Source organism: Pempheris klunzingeri, chromosome 6 (assembly GCF_042242105.1).
Source record: "Pempheris klunzingeri isolate RE-2024b chromosome 6, fPemKlu1.hap1, whole genome shotgun sequence".
In the NCBI taxonomy this organism is placed as follows: Eukaryota; Metazoa; Chordata; class Actinopteri; order Acropomatiformes; family Pempheridae; genus Pempheris; species Pempheris klunzingeri.
The window spans coordinates 11,732,478-11,753,331 of NC_092017.1; the positions used below are offsets into that span (position 1 = coordinate 11,732,478).

At 40.9% G+C, this 20,854-nt stretch overlaps 2 protein-coding genes across 5 annotated transcripts; both read right to left on the reverse strand.

Moving 5' to 3' along the window:
- Positions 1-1,299: 1,299 nt before the first annotated feature.
- abhd17ab (abhydrolase domain containing 17A, depalmitoylase b) lies at positions 1,300-8,488 on the reverse strand. The gene is made up of 5 exons (XM_070832306.1): positions 7,729-8,488; positions 6,549-6,910; positions 4,760-4,954; positions 3,725-3,904; positions 1,300-1,640 (listed from the first exon to the last, which is right to left on the reverse strand). The coding sequence occupies exons 2-5, from the start codon at positions 6,902-6,904 to the stop codon at positions 1,415-1,417; spliced, it is 957 nt and encodes a 318-aa protein (XP_070688407.1). The 5' UTR covers positions 6,905-6,910; positions 7,729-8,488; the 3' UTR covers positions 1,300-1,414.
- A 1,874-nt stretch (positions 8,489-10,362) lies between these two features.
- LOC139202537 (AN1-type zinc finger protein 5) lies at positions 10,363-19,910 on the reverse strand. Of its 4 annotated transcripts, XR_011584361.1 has the most exons (7): positions 19,639-19,908; positions 18,267-18,466; positions 17,785-17,896; positions 15,993-16,120; positions 15,441-15,548; positions 11,353-13,976; positions 10,363-11,309 (listed from the first exon to the last, which is right to left on the reverse strand). XR_011584361.1 is itself a non-coding variant. In XM_070832059.1 (6 exons), the coding sequence occupies exons 2-6, from the start codon at positions 18,424-18,426 to the stop codon at positions 13,828-13,830; spliced, it is 657 nt and encodes a 218-aa protein (XP_070688160.1). In that variant the 5' UTR covers positions 18,427-18,429; positions 19,639-19,910; the 3' UTR covers positions 10,363-13,827. The 4 variants fall into 4 exon arrangements, 3 of the variants coding, with proteins under 3 accessions (XP_070688160.1, XP_070688158.1, XP_070688159.1); XM_070832059.1 differs by having other exon boundaries at positions 10,363-13,976; positions 18,267-18,429; positions 19,639-19,910; XM_070832057.1 differs by having other exon boundaries at positions 10,363-13,976.
- Between the last annotated feature and the right edge of the window lie 944 nt (positions 19,911-20,854).

Genomic DNA, 20,854 nt, shown 5'->3' on the forward strand with positions numbered 1-20,854 from the left:
GAGGTAAAACCCCCCCTCCAAAAAAACCCAAAAAGCCCAGGCCTGTTTAATTTTAGTGTTGCTTCTCAGTTCCAGACGCTGAGGGAAACAGGAACTTCGCTGACAGCTGTGACCTACTGGTGTGAGACATAAACAAGACGAACAAGACTAAAACAAAGCGGACAGGGCTGACACACTCTCAGACATTCCACTAAATGGAGGAGCTGGAGGTATTTTATTTTGGTTTCAGGCTGTTGAGCGTCTGTCCCTCTTTAACACAGCCAGTCCGCACTCCATTACTGGGACACAGATTTAGTGTAGAGAAAACTAAAGAAATGATGGAAACTCAGCTCTTTTGAGATCTTAGTTTGGTTCATCACTTGGTTAAAACTAAAGATAAAAAAGACCTCACACTGTTTTTTTTTTTGTTTTTTTCAGAAATCAGAAATGTACAGATTGAAAAACCCCAAAAATAAAATAAAACCCACACAAACAAACATGGAACACACAGACCCTAATGTCTAAAAGAGGGTTACCTGAGCAAAATGTTCAGTACGGTGAAAGACAAAATTAAACACGCAGAATTCAAATTCATATCTATGCATGTATGTATCATGTACATACATGAGGGGATAGGATATTAGAAACACCTTCCTACATAATGCAGTCCAATGCAACACGACCAATCACTACAAAATGAGAATACAGTTCAATCATCCCCTTGACACAGGATTCACTGTAGGGCTTCAAATTGGATTGCATGAGATTATACAGGTGTTACCAGTAAAACTCAATGTAAGGAACTTAGTTACAAACCAGTTTGCTATTTAAACAGGTGATTAGAGAACAAAATATTCATTTTAGAAAGAGTCCTCTTGAGTGTTTCCCCATACTTCACCATCCTCCATTTTACTGCAGAAATTAAAGTTACACAAAAACTCTATGAGTACGTTGGAAAATGTTCCACTTGGACCACAAAGTGACGGACCTACATGATTACTTATCTTTTTTGTTCTGTTAAATCTCTTGATCATTTAAAGTCTTCTTGCTGTGGACACTGTCCATGTTATTGCACAGTACAGGATGTTTTCTTCAGCCACGTAACACACGGCAGCTGCACTGTTAAAGGAACTGCTAAAAAAACACAGTCTAAATGCAGTTTGTCTTTCACACTCACGCACTTCTGATGTTCATGAACACACTTCTCTGCTCCATGTCCCGTCAGTCCGCGGTCCAAAAAAGGCAAACTGTGCCCCGAAAAAAACGAAGCACCACAGTACGTGAAGCATCACACCCCTGCAAGCCGCGAACAGCTGTGGGGCGGTGTGGATGAATCTGTGACTCGCCTCCATCTTGGACACAGAGAGCGATGAAGCTTTAAGTGGGCCAGGTAAAATGGTAGTGATGATGTTTATGATGGTCCTGGTGGTGATGGTCAGGCGTGCTGCACTGCCAACTCCTGTCCTATGAAGCGGCGCAGGCGCTCCAGATACTGGCTGTACAATTCAATGTCGTTGTGTCCCGCTCCCTCCACCCAGAGAGGCTCCACGGCCTTGGGGCAGCGCTCGAACAGAGCCAGGCCGTGGGAGAAGTCAATCACCTCGTCCTCTGTGCCGTGGATGATGAGCACCGGGGACGTGATTTTGGACACTTTCTCGATGCTCAAAGGGGTAAAAGGGAGAATGAGAGAAGAAAAGAAGACATCCATATTAATTCCCCACCCCTAGAAAAGATTACACAGGTCAGATTAACAGAGATGCGCCTTTGGACAAAAGCTCTGTGGATCAGGTCCTAAAAAACTGACAGGGTGTGTCGGACAACAGTCAGTAAATATGTCGTTATTAACAAGAGTAACAAGTACATAACAAGAACATTTCATTTTACATTATTATACTACAGTAAATAGTAAAAACATATTTATTGCTTTGAAACTAACCTCATCATTTTTGGTCAGCAAAAATGGGACCATGTGTACAAGGCTACAAATGGTTTGATTACACCAAGTCGTCCCATGGAGTACATCACATAGGAAACAGTTGAAAAAGATAGACAGAAACACAAACAAAGATGCCAGCTGCCCACTCTGAACTTGAGCAACAGGCGAACACTGGAGGCTTTCTCAGCTCACTACACACACAGCGAGGCATTCCCTGGTTTCCTACCACCCCTGCTCCTCACCCACTTGTACCATCTGGGACTAGACTCTGCGTTAAGGCTGGCAGTGACTGCTTTTGACCTTCGTCAGACTCAGCCACTAAAACTAAACTGACAACAAGAACAGAAGGGATAGAGCCACACTAATGATAGCATTACTCTGAGTTGCTACTTTCCGGCCAAGGGAATATTTAGTGGCCAAGGTTTAAAAATAAAAACACAGTAACAAATGCATTACAGTGAACACCCACATTACAAATGCACACAAATGTGGGACACCAAATCTCCTCAGAGTGGGAGGTTAAAATTGAACATGAAGCAATAAAAGAAGCTCTGACAAGAACAGGGCCAATATTGCTACTTAATGTTAACAGGATTATATCAGTTTCATTTTAACTGCTTATATTAATACCATTTTTTCCTGTTTTTCAAAAGCACTGTGTGAATAAGCACTCACAGCATATGCTGCAGATCTAATTCAATCAGGTTCCAAAGATGGGATAAGACTTTATTACTTTAAAGTAATAGGCTGCATATTATGTTTGATAGTTATAGATAGATAAACTTGATCTTGATATACAAATTCGTAGTGACTGACCTTCGTTATAACTAGTTGTAGAGAATAATAATACACTAGGAAATTAATTGTTAATCGTTAAGGCAAGTTAAAATCTACAAACTCATTCATTGTATAGGCTGCTTCAAAACGGACATCGTCACTCTTAACTGGCTGGGTTTATTTCTGGTGGCAGCGTTTGCTCATCAATAAGTGACAGGAAATAAGACTGGACTTAATAAACACATTTGATGCAACACTACTCCTTATTAGCTGCTTTTGAGAGTATCTGCAAACTACATGAAACTGCGTCTGTGCTGATTAACTTCCAGATTTATTCAGCAGTGTTAGACAGACATATGGAGGTCAGGTGAATATTGATTATTGATTACATCTGACGTTATAATGCGCAAATGATGCACATAAAGTGACACAAATATGAGCTGTGGCCATACAGCAGAATATCATGTTTGAGGAGGTGGAGGTGAGAACGGCTGCTGAACAGAGAGATCACTCCTGCTGGATAACACACGTGTGGGGTGTGAGGTTTTCTCTGCTATTTGACAGCATTTCCGTGAAGATAAAATTAAAATGATATCCACGCACTAACCAAGAAAAGACATAAAATGAAAATCATAACACCAAAATGTGACCTGAAAGGACAGAAGTGGTTCTTTGAGCACAGACATTTGTCTTGGACTAGAGACACTTGTGTAAGTGCGAGCAGCAATTATGTTTTTCTCTTGGCAGATCTGCAATCATGTGGAAAAGCCAACTGGCAGCAAAATAGTCTGTGTGTGTATCATTTTTACGTGAACATGTTATTTAAGGATTTTATGAGACAGACACACAGACAGGAGAGTATAAAGACTTAACTGTTGTAGAAGGATTTTCTTTGACAGGAATGGGATTAATGCCATATATCAAATTGTCGACTTACTCAATCAAATATAGGGGAGTGTGAGACATTTTAAGAGACTGGTTGAGAACTGTACAAAGAGACAGAGAAGAGAAACCAACAATCAGCAGACTTACTTGGGGAACGCGTCGAAGCAATACGTTTTCTTAGTGTCAGGAAAGGCCACTCTCATGCCAGACGTTAGAGGTGAGTGAAGAACCACAGCGGCACACTCATACCGTGACGCCAGGTCTACAGTGGGCACTGTGCCGATGCTCTGTCCATACAGGATAATGTTCTCTGGGCTAATGCCATACCTGGGTAAATCCAAAAGATACATGGAAGCAATTAGAATTACTTTCACTAATCTTTTACTTATTTTTCAAGTCAACAAGACAGTCATAGGACTTCCAAGCTGTAATTCAGAAATGTTCGGTAACTTCACTGAACTGCAGAAAAGGATAATCAAAATTGTAACACATTTTCAACTCAATTAACTTACAACCTTTTCTTCAGTTTAATTTAACCTTTTGGAGAAAAATGATCTCTTTGCAGTAGATTCAACTTAAAAAAAACTTATTTAAAAACAAGATTTTCAATAAATATGCTGAAATGACATAGTGAAGAGTGACGGGCTACACCCAAATGTTAATTCACCTCAACCAACCCCCAATGCTCTGCAGTGTCACGTCTTCCCGGGGCTACAGCCGCATTAAGGCAGCTCCGCTTTCACTAATGAGACACTTTATCACACAGCAACGTCCTTGAGAGACATCTTCCCCCCCAGCCTTCCCTCCCTTCATCCATCCATCTCCCTCTTTTTTATTCCCATGGCATCTGTCCCCACTCTGCTCAACTCTCTTCATCCCAGCTGTCCTGATCACAGCCGCTGCCACCTTGATTTACCCTTTTTTTCCCCATATCTTTATCTTTACTTGACCCCCTTCTGCCTCTCTCAATTTTTCACCTCTTCTTGCTTTGTCTTACGGTCGTACAACAGTGGTAACCCTGAAAAATTTAATTATATTTGAATACATACCCATATGTGACAAGGTTTGATTTGCCCCCAATCTAAACATACTGAAAATGCTCTCTGTCGCAGCAGAGCAAGACACCGTATAATAAATCATCCCTTGAAGGACACATATGGGCCAATTATGATAACAGCATACCGTGTGCGCAGGGCGTGCCAGGCGGCATCTATATCTGTGTAGAGGTTCTTCTCAGTGGGCTTGCCAGTACTGACACCGTAGCCTGAGTAGTCGTAGGAAAAGATGTTGCAGTTGATGCGAGTGCCAAGGCCAATGTAGAAACTGCTCATCTGGCCCAGGTCAACTGCGTTGCCGTGGGAGAAAAGCACTGTAAATCTAACAGAAAACACATATAAAAAGAGACAGGTTAGTAGATGGACCAACAGACAGGAACAAATTCCATCCCTGAGTAGTACTTCAATTATAGTTGGAAATATAGCAGTCCATAGGCTGGTATCAATAATATTGTGATTCTTATTCTTATTATCATTACATGAGAAATTGCCTCATTTGTTGCCAGTGCCTGTATTTTATAATGTAGCTAAATATACAATCTTTTACATTTTCTATGAGCAGTGGTCCTTTTCAAAAGGCTCTATCATGACTAGAAAACACCACTAGCACATTAAACAGAAGAAAAAAGTACATCTTTAGTTGAGGCTTTGTTCAATTTAATATATTAAAATCAGATGTATAGACACCGACAATTCTACTGGACTTCATTTGAAGCAGAAAGAGTGACACGAAGGACAATTACACTGACACAGACACAAAGAGTGTGAGAGTGTAGAGTCCAACCAGGTAACTCTACACTCAATCAAACCATAAGCAACCTGTTGTTAAAATAAACGCTGCAAGGTTACTTGACTCTGCGTCTTAGACTAAAAGTGCTGCATGTTCAAGGATCGGTTTACCACCACTGACTCTTGTCAAGTGACGCTTACTTCAAGACATTTTGTTCAACCCGAGGAGCAGAGTATCCACTATAAAAGCTGGGTATTCTACCCCTTGCCTTTTATTCATGAATGCATGTTGTGCTCTCTGGAGAAAGCTGATACTTTTTCTACACGCTGAATGCTTTGAGACCCTCCCTAAGTGGTTTTGTTTATGACCTCACGAGGCCCGTGGCTTCGCTCTTGGCCTTTCCATTCAGAATGTGGCACGACAATCACTCAGTCATATCAGGTCTAGTATGGATTCATTCTTGTGTAATACTAGATAGACATTAATACAAGATACAGGGACTGTAACACAAGCCTCTCCATGTCTTTTTAATTGATTTGGTAAATTAATCAGCAGCACAGTGCAGCAGGATGGTGATAAAACTTAAATACTTTCACATCTCAGCATATAAAATGTAACTTACTGCTTAGTGTGAATGATATGATCACTTCTCATAAAAAGATCTGCCAATCACTGCCGTTAAACTCAATGACACAAACCAACAGGAAAGAAAATGTTTTGTCCATGACTCACTAAAAACTGATTTCCCAACACTAAGCGTGACTCTTTTTATTATGATCATTATCATAAACGAGAATTGCAGACCGCAGGTGAAACTCAACATTCAAGCTCCCACAATTCTAATGCAAGAAAAAAAGAATGAAAAAATAAAATGACTTCAAAAAATAAAGTTGTTAGCATAAATGGCAGTGTGTGTATGTGGAAAAGCAGGAGGAGAACATCTTTGAGTCAGCTAAGTCAAGGAAACAGGGAAACCAGTAAAGGAGGTAGACCTAGATGTGAGTGGAGGGAGACAGACAAGGAAGTTGCCAATGCAACACCTTTGTACGAAGTTTAATGTAACTTGAGCATGTAGTTTTTCCGTAATCCTGCTGATGTCATGGTCCATGGTCGAGGTGACAATCATTCGACGACAACAGCTACCACGCTGACTCAAAAAGGTAGGTAAACCTTTCAAAGTACCTACCTGGCGTTAGGAACACAGCGAATGTACATGCAGCCGACTCTGCTCCCTCGGCTGGATCGAGTGAGGAACACCTCTGTCATGTCCAGCTCTCTCTGCGAATACTGAAACTCTGCTCGCTCCGTCAGGTGGAGCTTCCATCGCCCCTCCGTAGCCCCGGCCCCAGCAACTGATGCGCCAGTTCGTGCCCGCAGGCTTGATGTTCCTGTAGCCCCTGGTGCAGCAGGACCTACGTCTGGGTCTGGAAGAAAGGCGTACGTGGGTTCAGGGGGCAGGAAGGCGAGCTTGGCTGCGATGCGGCTGGGGCATGGCGGGCAGCAGAACAGGCAGCAGAGCTCGCTGAGAGAGAGGCCATTCATCCTTCACTGTGCAGGAGGGAGACAAGAGGATCACTGTGCTAATGAATCCACATGATCCCAGTGTTTACACAATGAGATGCTTATTACAATGTGATGTAGGAGCCATTCAACCCAAGTGTGGCAACACTGATGACGAAAATGTTTTTACAACAGCTCGTTTGTAACATGCACAGATTATCATCTATTAGATATATATGACCTGACCTGAACATAAACATTATATAATATATAACAGTATATTTTCGGGCTACAGCTTCAAATAAGTGATTGAATAAGGCTGCAACTAACCATTACTTCATCTTTAACTCGCAAATCATTTTTTTAATTCAGTAATTAATCACTTGATCATAAACACATACTCATGACAAAATAGTGAAGCATTGTGTGTCACCGTTTTCTAAGGGGACTTCTTCATATAGATTTTTTTGTTAGACAGTTTAAGATTCCAAAACATGTTTACAGTCATATAAGGAAGAAAAGCAGCAAACTCTCACAATCGAGAGGCTGGAATCCATCAATGTTTAGCAGTTTTGCTGGAAAAAGGACCTTAAACAAATCAATTAATCAATGATCAAAATAGTTTAGGAATATTTTTGTGTGGCTTATCTGATGGATTCACTGAATACTTATTGGGTGATGGTTAAACTAAATAAGCTATTTCAGAGCTTCACATGAGGCCCTGGTAGGCCCAAGGATTCTAACTCATTACTTATTGCATTTTGAGCTAATATTTAAAGAATAAGACATTATTATTAAAGTGACCATTGGATGGGGCCCCACATGACGCCTCTCCAAACATGCAGAGCATGAAACAGCAGACCTACCTGTTGATCTGAAGAGCTTAATGCTCAAGTCAAGAAACAAAATAAGGAAGTCTTCCTCCTCTTCAGCCAAATTCAAACACAGGATACTGTCAGTAAAGTGTCCTGTCAGCAGAGGGAGGACAGAGCAGAGGAGCCTGCCGGCTGACAGGGAAGTGTTATTTAGGAAGTGTCTGCTGGCTTTTCCGTGCAGTGCCTGAAGTCCAGATCACATCCATTTTGTCCACTTGTTGAGATGTTGATGCCTGACTTCAGAAAAAATGTGCTGTTTCCTAAACGCACACTGGGTATTTCAGGATAACTTTCCTCAGTTTTTTTTAGTATGTATATATACTTGTCTTGACAGCGAGGAGGAACAAGCGTTTCCAATGTCTTGACCTCAAAGTGACAGGACAAACCCTGAAGTTGAACGCTTCTTAGTTACAATAAACCCATCACGGTGCGGCGTCCTCCTGTTCGGCTGAGTGATAAATCAGGAATAAAGGTAACAGGTCATATTTCACCGAGGAGGGAGGCTTTCTGTCTGCGTGTACCAGCTAGCGCTACGCTGGCTTTAAGCTAGCAAGAAGACATAAACACGGCTGCTCAGTAAAAAACAACCCTCACCCAACGCAAAACAGCGCTAACACAGTTTCCGGCGTGTGCATTTATCTCCGTGAATCCATCGTGGACTGTGCTGGCGTCTCCCCCGACTTCAAGGATGGCGTCTTGTCATTTAAATTAATCCATGTTCGTGCGGTGTTTTCCTGCCTCTCTGCTGTTTCACCGCATCCGGAAGCGACAGCTGACAGGAAGTGACGTCGACAGTTTCCATTGGACAATTAAGGGAAACCTGTTATCAGTGTGGGTGGTTGTCTTTAAAGATAACTTATTTAAAGTTGATTGTGGGGACAATGGGATGAGGCGGCAAATGATACAGTATCCCCTGTGACTCAGGTGCTCATGATTCATCACGATGTCTAGAATGATTAATTAAAGTTATTGTGAGCCCTATTAAAAGTAATGTATCTGTTATTAACAGATAGTTAAGTGTGTCATCATGTTTCTGGGGGAAAATCGTGATAAAATAACACCTCAAACGATCCCAAACACACAAAGACACATGAGGTTTACTCGAATTTCCAAGGATGAAGCTTTACTGGCACAGGAACCACCTTTACTATCTAATATAGAGAACTGCAAATGTCAGCAGTTCACTTTGTTTGTTATGTGGCCCAGCCATCACTCACCCATTGTTACAGGCCCTGCACACCCACACACAGGTATTTTACGTTACCCTGGTGGATTAGACTGCTTTTTGCTTTTCAGGTTAAAGGATCGGCTCAGCCAAATTACAAAAACATAGTTTTTACCTCTAGTAATATCTGGCCATGCTGATAGTTTCACTTTTAAGGCCTCTGGGGTGAAGGAATCTCGAACTCAAAACTAAAACCGGTGCCTCAACAGACAGGACCACCAAAACAAGATCCAGACATTATCAGAGCCTTTACATTTCCTCTGATAAAGACATACAGTACGTTACTGTACCTTATTAAAAGAATTAACTAACTAAAACTAAAACTCTGTCAGTTTTATTTGCCTAGGTTTACATATATCTGTCTTTGAGATGGCCTCACTCCATTACAGCTTAATTTGTAGTGCTCACACTATTTCAAATAACTTTCAATAATCACAGACCACACAACAGTTTTAATACAGTATGTTTTTCCAGTGGATGATATTTAGAGTATCAAAACACCAATCGAGGTATGCGAGTGAGAAACTACAGTATGTAAGTTGAGTGGGGCTATACTGGAACTTTATGCAGTTAGCAAACTCCAATTACTTCAAGTTGTCCCATCGTCACAGAGGAAAAAATAAATGGCAGTCGAGCACAGCCTTTACATGCCCACAGGGTCCTCAGTGTAGCTCTAATTCAGGTAAAACTGCTGTGTGGGGGACTATGGGTGTTCAGGGGCTTTGCTTATTGTATCATATGAAGAAATGAATCACATTAGTGCAGATAACGGTATGGGAGGAAATAAACATAATACAGTGTATAAACCAAAATATTATTTTCCAACAACCCTGATTTAATTACCTGTGTATACAACTGCTGCTCAGTATGTGTTTTGTTTTCACTGGTGCAACCTGTTTGAATGATTCTTGCTTGGGGATTCTCCAAATGCCATTTTAAATATATTAACTTAAACTTATTTTCATAGATTTATTTCTATGTTCAGTTTTTCCTGATCTGATAATGTCAACAAGTGATGGTGTCCCAGATCTGTTAATGTCACACTGAATGATGAATGAATAATTGTGGTTATTTCAGTTTAGCTAAGTGGCACACGTGTGCTCTATAGCATGCAGCTGAACATTGGGTGCTATTGTGTAGCACCATTTAGGCCTGTAGTGTATTGCTTTGTATTTGAAAACAATATACAAGTACAAAACAGTGGGGCCACAGCATGTACATATACCAGAGCAGCAAAGGAGGCATTAACATTTTTAACTGTATATCATTAAATATATAAATAATTTTTGTACATCTTTCTACTGAATAAATCATTATTTCCTAGAAAATTGTGCCTCAATATTTAGCCAGCAACATTAAATAAATAAATATGCACACATAAACACACAAGACAAGTGTAATTTAAAATAAACTTTGTGAATTTATTGTTTTATACTTACTCTTACACATCATACAATCCTAAATCTTTAAAGAAAAACAAAATAAAAAGATATCTGGTGGTGTTTCTGGGGGACTGGAGTGCCAAAGGACAAGAACTACAGCTCTGTGAACATTGTAGATTTCATCTGATGTCCCTCAAGCTCATCTTGAAAGACAGAATGAATCAAGTCATCGTCGTTTGTCCTCATTTCTGCAGTCAAACTGAATTTCAACCAGATTCATCACAGCCGTCAGGTTTATCATCATTATCAATCAAAACCTTTGCACGATGAAGACACTGATTACGAAAGGTTGTGCTAAAGACAGAAGACATCAAAACTCTACCAAAGTAACAGAAGGAAGAAAAACACATATCTACTGATAATATCTAGATTATTCAGGTATGGTTGCCCTAATTGCTGGTGCCAAGTCCTTCATCAGAAACAGTCAAAACTATTTGTTTTCCAACTGTCCACAAAGTCAATATCAGAGCCAAGTACTTTGATAAATGACATTACAGCTTATGATGTGAATTATGGTGGTTTACATTCAAACTGCTCATGTTTATTAAGAAAAGAGGAGGGGTTTGATATGAGCAGTCAATAGAAAAGTGTAAACCATGACATCCTCATGATTTACGGAGCTGAACAATCATTCCATGTAAAGGACTTTTTCTCTGTGACAGCTTTTAATCTGTTAAGGAAAACTGAGCGTTTTGTTGGAGACAATGTGTTGTTATGGGCATCAACCCAGCAGGCAAGTTACAGTATTCTGAATATAGAAGATACACCTAAGGGACCACCAAACAGCAGAGCTGCTCAAACCACAAGTTCCCCTACACATGACAATAATTCCCATAAATGACATCTGAATTTTAATTTTTCAACTAGTGGTGATCGAATCACAGTCAAGGCCTTCAGATGATCACCTCATCCTGGGTAAAAAGTCTCTGTGGTGGCATGCTAAGTCACAACACCATCAGCATCACTAGGACTAAAATAGGAATTCTGATGAAGGCCAGTGTTTGAACAAAGGAGCCCGAACTAAACTCAAGCAGGTCCAACATGATATTCTGTGAATGCAATGAAAAGGGTCTTTCAAGTCCAACACATTCTGAATTGGCGTATCTTGAAATTGCATACCCTGCAAATTCCTTGCAATTTTTCTGCACCATTTGCCATAAATATTTAATGGCCAAAATCAAGCAACATTTACAAAGAAAGCTTTTGATAATGAAGAGATGATACCTCAAATGTCGCTCTACGTCTCCTGGGGGCTCTTTTTTATCTTTCAGCAATATCGCTATGCTATGAGGAGAATTCAGTAACAGGATAAAAGCATGGGGCTGCAATACTTTGTAGTTCAGCAAGATTAATAAAGCTTAAAGGGTCTTGTTAACAATCTGACTAGTATTGTGGAACAAAAGCCACATGGCCTGTAGGAGATACTCATAGTAGAGCCAGTTACTGAACACACTGGACATAATATGGGCAGATGATGGGGTAAAACAAACTTGTAAATAAAAAGGGATCAAGATGGTGGGAAACAAAGTCAGTGCCATTTGTAGCACATTCTTTTTTTGGATAATTATGAAAAGCACTTTTATACACATAGTACAATTCCTCACCTTAGTCCCCCACCTTTATTACCTGGCAAAAGTCTACATTAAGATTATACTATATGAATAGGAGCCATATGGTATTTACATTTGGAAAAAATACTGTAGAGTCCCGGTAACTTGAACCTCACGGTTCCAGCCATGCATTGTGCTACTGCTGTGCGTCTTTTTAAACATTCCAGCTTCGTTTCAAACTGCAGTCAGTTACAAAACAGTAACTCATATGTACGACTGCACACATGCATGTAAGTTTGATCTTCCTAGAAGAAGCTAGCTAGAAGCGGTCTTCATAGTAAGGACTTGCCTGAATCTGAGCACATCATAAAAGCGCAGCACGCATCTCTGTAGCATTGCGACAATCTTAACTTTAGCTGAGCAGAAGGTGTGCCAATGCATGGACTAACTGTGTCCCAGGTCAGTTTTCATTCAGCATGTGTCAGTGGTCTGCTGGTGGTTGGAGAAAACATGGAGCTTCACTTTGACTCCATAGAACAGAGAAGGGCATTCAAGAAGAACACGCCACCTAACTTAAAACAAAACGTCTCATCAATCCAACAACAAGGCAATATCTTCAGCGAGCCTGCTGTGCGGATCAGATATAAACTGCAAATGACCCAGATGCTGAACAAAACTGAGTGGGTGCGGCACATTACTTTGTGCTCTGCAGTAGACACACTTCGTTGTGCTTTGTTTCCAAATCCAAAACAACGGAAATTTTGCTGCACTATTGTAGTTGTACCGGCTTAACTGGACTCTACTCCATCATGTCAGAGCTTGTGTATTTTTTATTCAATGGTTATATAATCAAGATGGAATTACTTAAATATAATTGAAAAGGTTAAGTGCAAATCTTAATGATTTGCTGACACATGCTGCCAATCCTCCAGCACAGACCAACCAAACAATAAAAAATAAATAGAATGCAATCACACAATTCAAGCTAACTACAATATATTAATATAGATCTTCTGATATCATACGCTCATTAAAACAGAAAAAAAAATTTTTTTTTATAATAAACACAGAATTCAATCACTCAGTTAAGTCAAGGTTCTCAGTTTCCCCTCCCCTCGCCCTCCCCTACCTTCCCCCCTCCAATAACTGTTCATGCACCCAATATCAGTATGATAAGTCAATATATCAAAGAGAAACGTTTCTGGAAAATGCTGAGACTTGGGAGTTCAAAATGTGGTGACCCATTGAGTAAAGAGATGGGAAGGAAAAAAAATCTGCCAATTTGACAAGAAGTTGACATCATTTTCAGCCTAGGAGAAAAAATTATATTCCAAAGCCCTTAAAAGGTCTTGCTGATAGATGAAATCCCTCAGTTAGGGTTTTTGTTTTAAACTTGCTAGACCTTAATAGAGCTCTGTGTCATTATCCAGGCTGTGACACATTCCTCAACAGCTTACCCCCATCTCATTTCAACTACCTCACAGGGATTGTATAAAAATAAACTCACACGATTCCCCAAGTTGAAAAACAAAAAGGGGTAAAATCAAATGCCTTCCCTCCCCACAGCAACACTTATGTCCACCAAGCCCCTACAGCTCTCTCCCCGACTCTCAAGCAAATGTGCACACACACACTTTCATACAAACACACACACACACACACAGAGAAACACTCAGGGTCAGCCGCAGTCACTAGTGGAGAGAGAGGGAGATGCTAGTATGGGAAGCGTCTGGACAGTGGCTGCGACCTCACCACCCCACCCCGCCCGTCCTTAGACTACCATGAACAAATGAAGCCATGATATCAGGTATTTTCATCCAAGTCGCCATTGTTCAAATTCACAAAGTCAGAGACTTTTTTTTGCGCCCAGTCCTCATAACTTCTGAATTTTCTCAGCCACCACGATGGGGTTTTCCTTGCGTATGCGGGCAGCAGCTGCACTCCGGTAATCATAGGGACAGTCGTGTTTGTCAGAATAACGGTGAATGGCACAGAACAGGTTGCCGCAGCGACAGTCAAAACCTTCAGCGAAGAGAAGCAAACACGGTCAGTGAACACGAACACTTTATTATAAACATCATCACACATTTTAAGAGTTAGCATACCAATTTTGCCAATCAGGACAAGAGGGTAAATACACCCACAGTTTGGGTACATTTGTTCTTTAACTGCTGTTTAACTGAGCATATTTTATAGAACAGTAAAACGGGACATGAATACTGGTCTGCAACTGCTTCTTTAAGCCTTGAGGGTACTGCCATTATCACACTGCACTTTCACATGCATACTGAGGATCCTGGTCAGGGTCAGACCTAAAATGCAAATATTACTTTTCAACATTAAATGGTGACTGGAGCCTCCTTTGAGGTAATCCATTTTGGCAAAAAGCTGGAGGCCAGCAGTTCACTGTGAAATGCACCACTAACCTGCAGTATGTTGCTCTCTGTACCAGTGTTTGGTTGTGGGGGAAAATCATTAGACAAACCATGGATTTTGGATATGTAGGTTTGATCGTAATGAGCACTCTAAACCAGCAGTAGAATATAATTTATTTAAAAATGTAGGAATAAGCCAATGCAAGGATGCTAGTACGAGAGTAATATGTGGTCTTCCTTTTGTGTTTTGGACCAGTGACAATTGAAGGAGCTGTTGATTTGAGAACAGTATTTAGTCTGTGTGTGATTAGATGCTGGTTAGGCAGAAGAAACATGACCAAATGTGGGAGTCAAACCTAAGATCTGAGTCAGAGCTCAGATAAGACTGTGGGGATTTCAAAAGCTTGCTGATACTGTAAAAAATGTGTGTGCAACTTTGCCATTGATCTTTATTGTAAATGGTGACAGATACTGAATGTCAATAAAAAAAGAACAAGATGCCTTTGATCAGTCCTTGGGGAACACCACTGCTGAGAACGTGAACAAAATCAGGCGTCCAAATCAGAACTCAAATCAGAGTCTTCTATCTGAGTAGCGCAAAAATGTCACTCCTTTCCAGATTCATGATAAAACCAAAAATATTATTGTATAATAATAATATTGTAATAATTCAAAAGGTGTGTTCACAAACTGTCATCTCCTTGGATTACTGCTTTTTCACAAGATTTTCATTGTGATTGGGCAATTCTTGCTTTAGATTTACAAAAGGGACTTCTTGCAGTGCTATGATGTTAAAAATGGTCCATCCTGTACTGTGTGACGCACATTGTAAGATATCCATTTGGACACTTTGCCCCTTCAAACCGGAAAGCCAAAGTTAGATATGAGACAATGACTGAGTGTCAATAACAGTGAGTTTACCAAAACCTACACACTGCTGATATGAGAAACAAACTGTTCTGAAATTCTGCTAGGTTGTGAATGTTTGGTAAGTGGAGTATCCCTGCAAAGCAGGTTCATGACTCATAAACTTATGAACCATGTCAGTGCTTAAGCAGAGCTCTCTACTCAGTGTGTGGGTGTATGTGTATGACATTTTTGTCTTCCTTACCAGTAAGGCCCACTTTCTTCCGGCAAGAAAAGCAGCGGTTCTTTTTCTTGCTTTTATCAGGAGTTTGGTCATTATCAGACAAAGCCTGTGCTGCCTCCCCCACTGGCTCTGGTGGGGGGGAAAAAACACACCAACAAGGAAATTGGTCACAGAACCTTTCATTCACTGCCTGTTCAAATACATGCCCGTGTATGAGGATGACTGTGTTTTACTACGTTTGACTATGTTTTCTCATAATGTATTCTTTATTTCTTTTACTGAGGCCAATACACCCACTAAACCATCTTTAATGTTTCATCAAATATCATTTTAGTCATAATAAAGACAATTTCCTTACAATGTTGTCTAACGGTGGGATTAGACAGGTTACAGAAAGTGGAGGGCAAAAAACAAAAACAAAAAGGGAAAGAAAAAAAACACTTGGAAACCATCATCACAGAGTATATTGTTTTCATTGTTAAGGGGCTGCTTATGGTAGAGGGCATCCCACGGTAAAAAAGTTGTGCTCTCCACAACTGTGAGTGTGTCTTACTGTATGTACTGTAAATTTACCTGTGCTGTTGGAAGTACCCTCCTCTTCTCCCTCATCAGCCTCTGCTCGATCAGAGTCTACAGCTCCTGAATCCTGGGAGATGCTCATAGCTGTCATCTGTTGAGTTACAGGGCTGGGGGAGCTGGGACTGCAATGACAAAAAAAAAAAAAAAAAAAAGAATGCAGGAATCATCTTCCAATTCAAAAATTACATTAAGAATTAAGACGTAATTAATTTTGTAGTGTTGAGAGATTTATGTATTTTTGGTTTGACTGCAGATGTTAGCAACACACTTCTCTAATAACTGGGTTCATTATAATGTGGGTAGGCTTTGTTTTTCAGGGCACTCAGAAATGCAAGCATGGGTGTTTTATCATACTACTGTACGTCGACTGCTCAAATACTAAATCCTCTAGTCTTTTAGCTGACTTTCTTGCTTTAAAGATCTATTCTTCTCCATGTTTGCTTCTTTCCAGGAAATGACATTTACATCCATGAAAAAAATTCCAGCACAAGCAGCTAATATTACAACACAAAGTCTTTTTTTAGCAATTATAAACAGCCTCATAGAAATCCACGACATCATCATCCTCAAATACTTCTCATTCATCACATATTTCAAAAATCCAAAAAGAATGATTTAATGGCTTAACTAAAGCAAGCCATACAAGAGCCCTTACAAAAAAGCTTAATTACAAAAAAATGAACTAGGCCTGCAACGATTATTCTCCATTATGCAGCAATTTTAAGAGCAAGCCCTTGGGCAAGTTTTTACAAAACTTCACTCTTCAGCGCTTTCGTTCAGTGTCAACTTAACTTTAAGAAAAAAGTACTAAAAACCCTCCAAAAATATCAGAAGACTTGGTGAAAATGTCAAAAAAAAAAACTGTGTAAAGGAATCACTCTATTACTATCCCATGACAATCCACAATAAGTAAATTAAGAATGTAAATAAATAGTAAAAGGCATGGTGTGGCAAGGCCTGCTTACAGACAAGGATGATGTGTGTAATTGTACAGGTAAAGCATTTTTGAAAAAAAGACTTAGTCTCCATTGGTTTAATGGTAAAGGTGTGAGAATGCAAAGCAGAGATAGAACCACTAAATGACAAGGGTGACCTATACATTTCAAATTTATAGTCAACATAAAAAAAAGTAATGCCACCTATAGAGGCTATAAAATAATACAGCACCACAGTCACCTATGACCTTGTGTTGTGCTTGGCTGACACTCTGTCGCACGCTGTCACTTTGGTTCTTGTAAATATGTCAGATTACACACTGTTGCATCAACCCCTTAAAACTGGCTGAAGATTTGAGATTAACAGGCAAAGAACTCTGACCAGAGTCAACAGGGCAAATCAAAGATGTTTAAGTGGCCAAAGGATTGTAACAAAATCCAAGCAGGTTGTATGTTGAACAGTAAGAAGTGAATATACATGTAGTAGCTTACCATCTCTTATTTCTGCAGAGGCAAACTGTTGTGCTTGTTCTAATTGAAGAGACTAATGAGAACATATTACAACTCAATGTGCTACAGCTACTGATGAACTGATCTAATCATGATTAAGTCAATTAAACAGGCATTTTAATATAAGCAAATGCCAATGTAATGACAAGCACCATGCACAAGAGACCACAGTTTTCAAATGATTTTCATATAATTACTTAATTTGTCTGATCAGCTTCTTGAGAAACACTTAATGAACACACAATATTGTGTGTACAATTTTTCTTGATGAATGGCATTAAAATTACAGCACGGCTTATTGTTTCAGCAGTCATTAGAACAATGCAGGACTGAACAAATACCTGGTTGTTTGTTCCTCAGGTGGGGTCCCCGCCACCTCTGTACTGGGCTCTGAGGCTGCACTCTCCACAGTCACACTGGCTGACCCTGGTGACCCTGCCGGTGATGTAGCAGCTGTGTGGGCACAGAACAGGCTGATAGCGCGAACACAGAACCTGTTGTTTTGGTCGTGAACATGAATGACTTTCAATTTGATCTTAAGTATCTATGCCATTCATGGCTCGTGTTTGTCAACCGTGATCAGATGTGTTTGAAGTTAATGTGAAACAACAGATGGAGATGTCACTCTCTTGCTTTCTGATGCCACAGTGTAGGCAGCTACTGCTACCTCTGTTCTCCAACCCCTTTTAGCGAATTCAAGTGCCCCCCATGCCTGTATAGTTTTCAAGTGACCCCCTTTTCCAAGTTAAGGTCTTTCCCACCTAACACTCACATCCAGTACCACCCCTGCTTTTTATAGGTCATGTCTCTCCCATCTTCCTACCTTTCTCTCCCGGGGGGCTGGATCGCCCCCCTCCCTGTTGTCTCTGCAGGTGTTCCTTGTAGCAGACCGAGCACATGCCGTTGGTGCGGGGGTTACCATAGAAACCACATCCCATAGTGCAAAGCATTGGCACCTGCGTCTGATTGGTCTCCTGAGCCATGCTCTGACAGAGGGGGTAAGGGGGATGGGAGAGGATATTCCTGAAAATGGGGTTGCAGAAGTTAGTCAAAATGATTAGCAGTCCCTATTTGATTACATGGTTATTGATTGTTCTTAGCTAAAAGAGTTTGGAGACTGGCATTGGAGCATGAGAGTATAGTTGAAGAAAATGTGACTTGCTTTTGAGAGCTGAGGGTTTATGGCCTATTAATTGTAGCTGTGATGAAGGCTTGGTAAACAGGTTCATACCTTCATCATCAATGAAAATTAAACACAACAAAATCCAGTTCTGGTCTAGTTGCAGAACTGGCTTGGTCACACTTAACTGAGTCTAAATTATGTTTCTAGAGTAATGTAAAAGACGAAATCAATCTATGGCATTAATGGCAAAATAAGGCAGTAAATACATACAAAATAAAAATGATCACTTAATAATGTCGTGATCCTCCTGCAGCATGCGCCAGGAGTTTTAAAAGTAGTAAGCTATGGCACTGTCACAAAACTAGGTGGAGAGCTGTTCACAACAATGAAAACAAAAGGTAGTTAACGATACAAAGAGCCGAGCACAGGTCCACTATAAAAGGCAAGTTACAATCTGCGAAAACATGAGCTAGCTCAGCTAACGTGAGTTTGTTTTCTTCCACCGCACAGCAAGATGTTTTTCTCAGGACAAAGTTAACAAGAAAAGGAACAAAAGCTAAAGACATGTCTGAACAAAACCATCGCGAAATCCCTAAACTCTCAAATTAGCTGTTGAGCTAGCAAATATTAACGCTATGTTGCTTACAATCCAGCTAAACAACTTACAGCTGACTGTCCCCAGTTTGAGTTTGTCCGCAGCAGAAAACAATTGGCGTCCTATGCTCGCATAGCTCAAAGCAAACACTGTAACATTAGCACACAGCCTCACTGGATGTTTTGTCTGTCTGACTCTGAATACCAATACAAAAGAGGGACAAAACTCGCGTGGTAGCCTTCCATCATGATGAAAATCAAGAAAATAAAAAAGTGTGGCGTCCTTAGCGACAAACTGTAAACAAATCCTGTGTTTTAAATCGAATAAACGCTAGTGCTAGCTAGCTAGCGTTAGCCGAACCGCTAGCATAATCAGCCAACCCTAAAAGCAGTGCGCTTCCCGACAGCGTCCTAGCAGGATTAAAATCGGCTACGGGCAGCGGGGGTCTCTCACGGCGGCCTGGGAAGAAGGCAGTACCTGAAATTCAAGGTACCGGAGGCTGTCGACGACCTTGGGCTTCAGATTTGAGCAAGTTGTGTCCCCAGCACAGCGCGCGGCCTCCTACCCAGCGCTAGCTCCCGACATTCGAAACAACGACCATGACGTCACCCTCGGCATCGATTCAGCCCCGAGCCGGACGGGCCACACCACAAAGTCCACCAGGACACACTAAGTCCACTAGGAGACCACAAAGTCCACCAGGACACACTAAGTCCACTAGGAGACCACAAAGTCCACCAGGACACACTAAGTCCACTAGGAGACCACAGAGTCCACCAGGACACACTAAGTCCACTAGGAGACCACAGAGTCCACCAGGACACACTAAGTCCATCAGGAGACCACAAAGTTCACCAGGACACACTAAGTCCACCAGGAGACCACAGAGTCCACCAGGAGACCACAAAATCAACCGGAGACCACAAAGTCCACCAGGACACACTAAGTTCACCAAGAGACCACAAAGTCCACCGGGAGACCATAAAGTCCACCAGGACACCATAAAGTCCACCAGGAGACCACAAAGTCCACCAGGAGACCACAAAGTCCACCGGGAGACCATAAAGTCCACCAGGACACACTAGTCCACCAGGACACCATAAAGTCCACCAGGAGACCACAAAGTCCACCGGGAGACCATAAAGTCCACCAGGACACACTAGTCCACCAGGACACCATAAAGTCCACCAGGAGACCACAAAGTCAACTGGAGACCACAGTCAACCAGAGACCGCAAAGTCCACCACAACAACAACACTCACCAACACCACCTACAGTGACTGCATTTTATTGATGGCTCATTGTCTGCTTCTATAAACACGTCAAGTCTCAGACAGAAAAACACTGACATTTAAATTGACACTCTAAAAACCAGTGAATCCACTATGACCCTATTTCATTCAGACGCATGCTTATGTCTGTTCTGTTCTCACGCCGGGAATTTAGAGACCTAAAATGGTCTTGGCTTAAATCTGGGAATGCTTTGACTTCTTTTCAGGCGCTAACTAAAGTCGTTCAAACACTGCAAAGATTAGCATTTGACTGTGAACTATTAGATTAATCACCAACTATTTTTGATAATCCATTGATTGTTTTGAGTCATTTTTAGGGAAAAAAACATCTTAAAAAGGTCCCACATTATGCAAAATGCACTTTTTAATGTCTTCTCAACATACATATCTGTCACCAGTTT

Bases quoted from the DNA above. Each gene is read 5' to 3' on its own strand.
- abhd17ab (XM_070832306.1), bottom strand. From the start codon at position 6,904: ATGAATGGCCTCTCTCTCAGCGAGCTCTGCTGCCTGTTCTGCTGCCCG. The intron at 3,905-4,759 runs GTATGCTGTTAT...GGATTTACCCAG, and splicing joins TGGCACGCCCTGCGCACACG to GTATGGCATTAGCCCAGAGA. The intron at 1,641-3,724 runs GTAAGTCTGCTG...TACCCCTTTGAG, and splicing joins TGCTTCGACGCGTTCCCCAA to CATCGAGAAAGTGTCCAAAA.
- LOC139202537 (XM_070832059.1), bottom strand. From the start codon at position 18,426: ATGGCTCAGGAGACCAATCAGACGCAGGTGCCAATGCTTTGCACTATG. The intron at 17,897-18,266 runs GTAGGAAGATGG...GTGCCCACACAG, and splicing joins CAGCCCCCCGGGAGAGAAAG to CTGCTACATCACCGGCAGGG. The intron at 13,977-15,440 runs GTAAGGAAGACA...TCTTCGCTGAAG, and splicing joins GAAGAAAGTGGGCCTTACTG to GTTTTGACTGTCGCTGCGGC.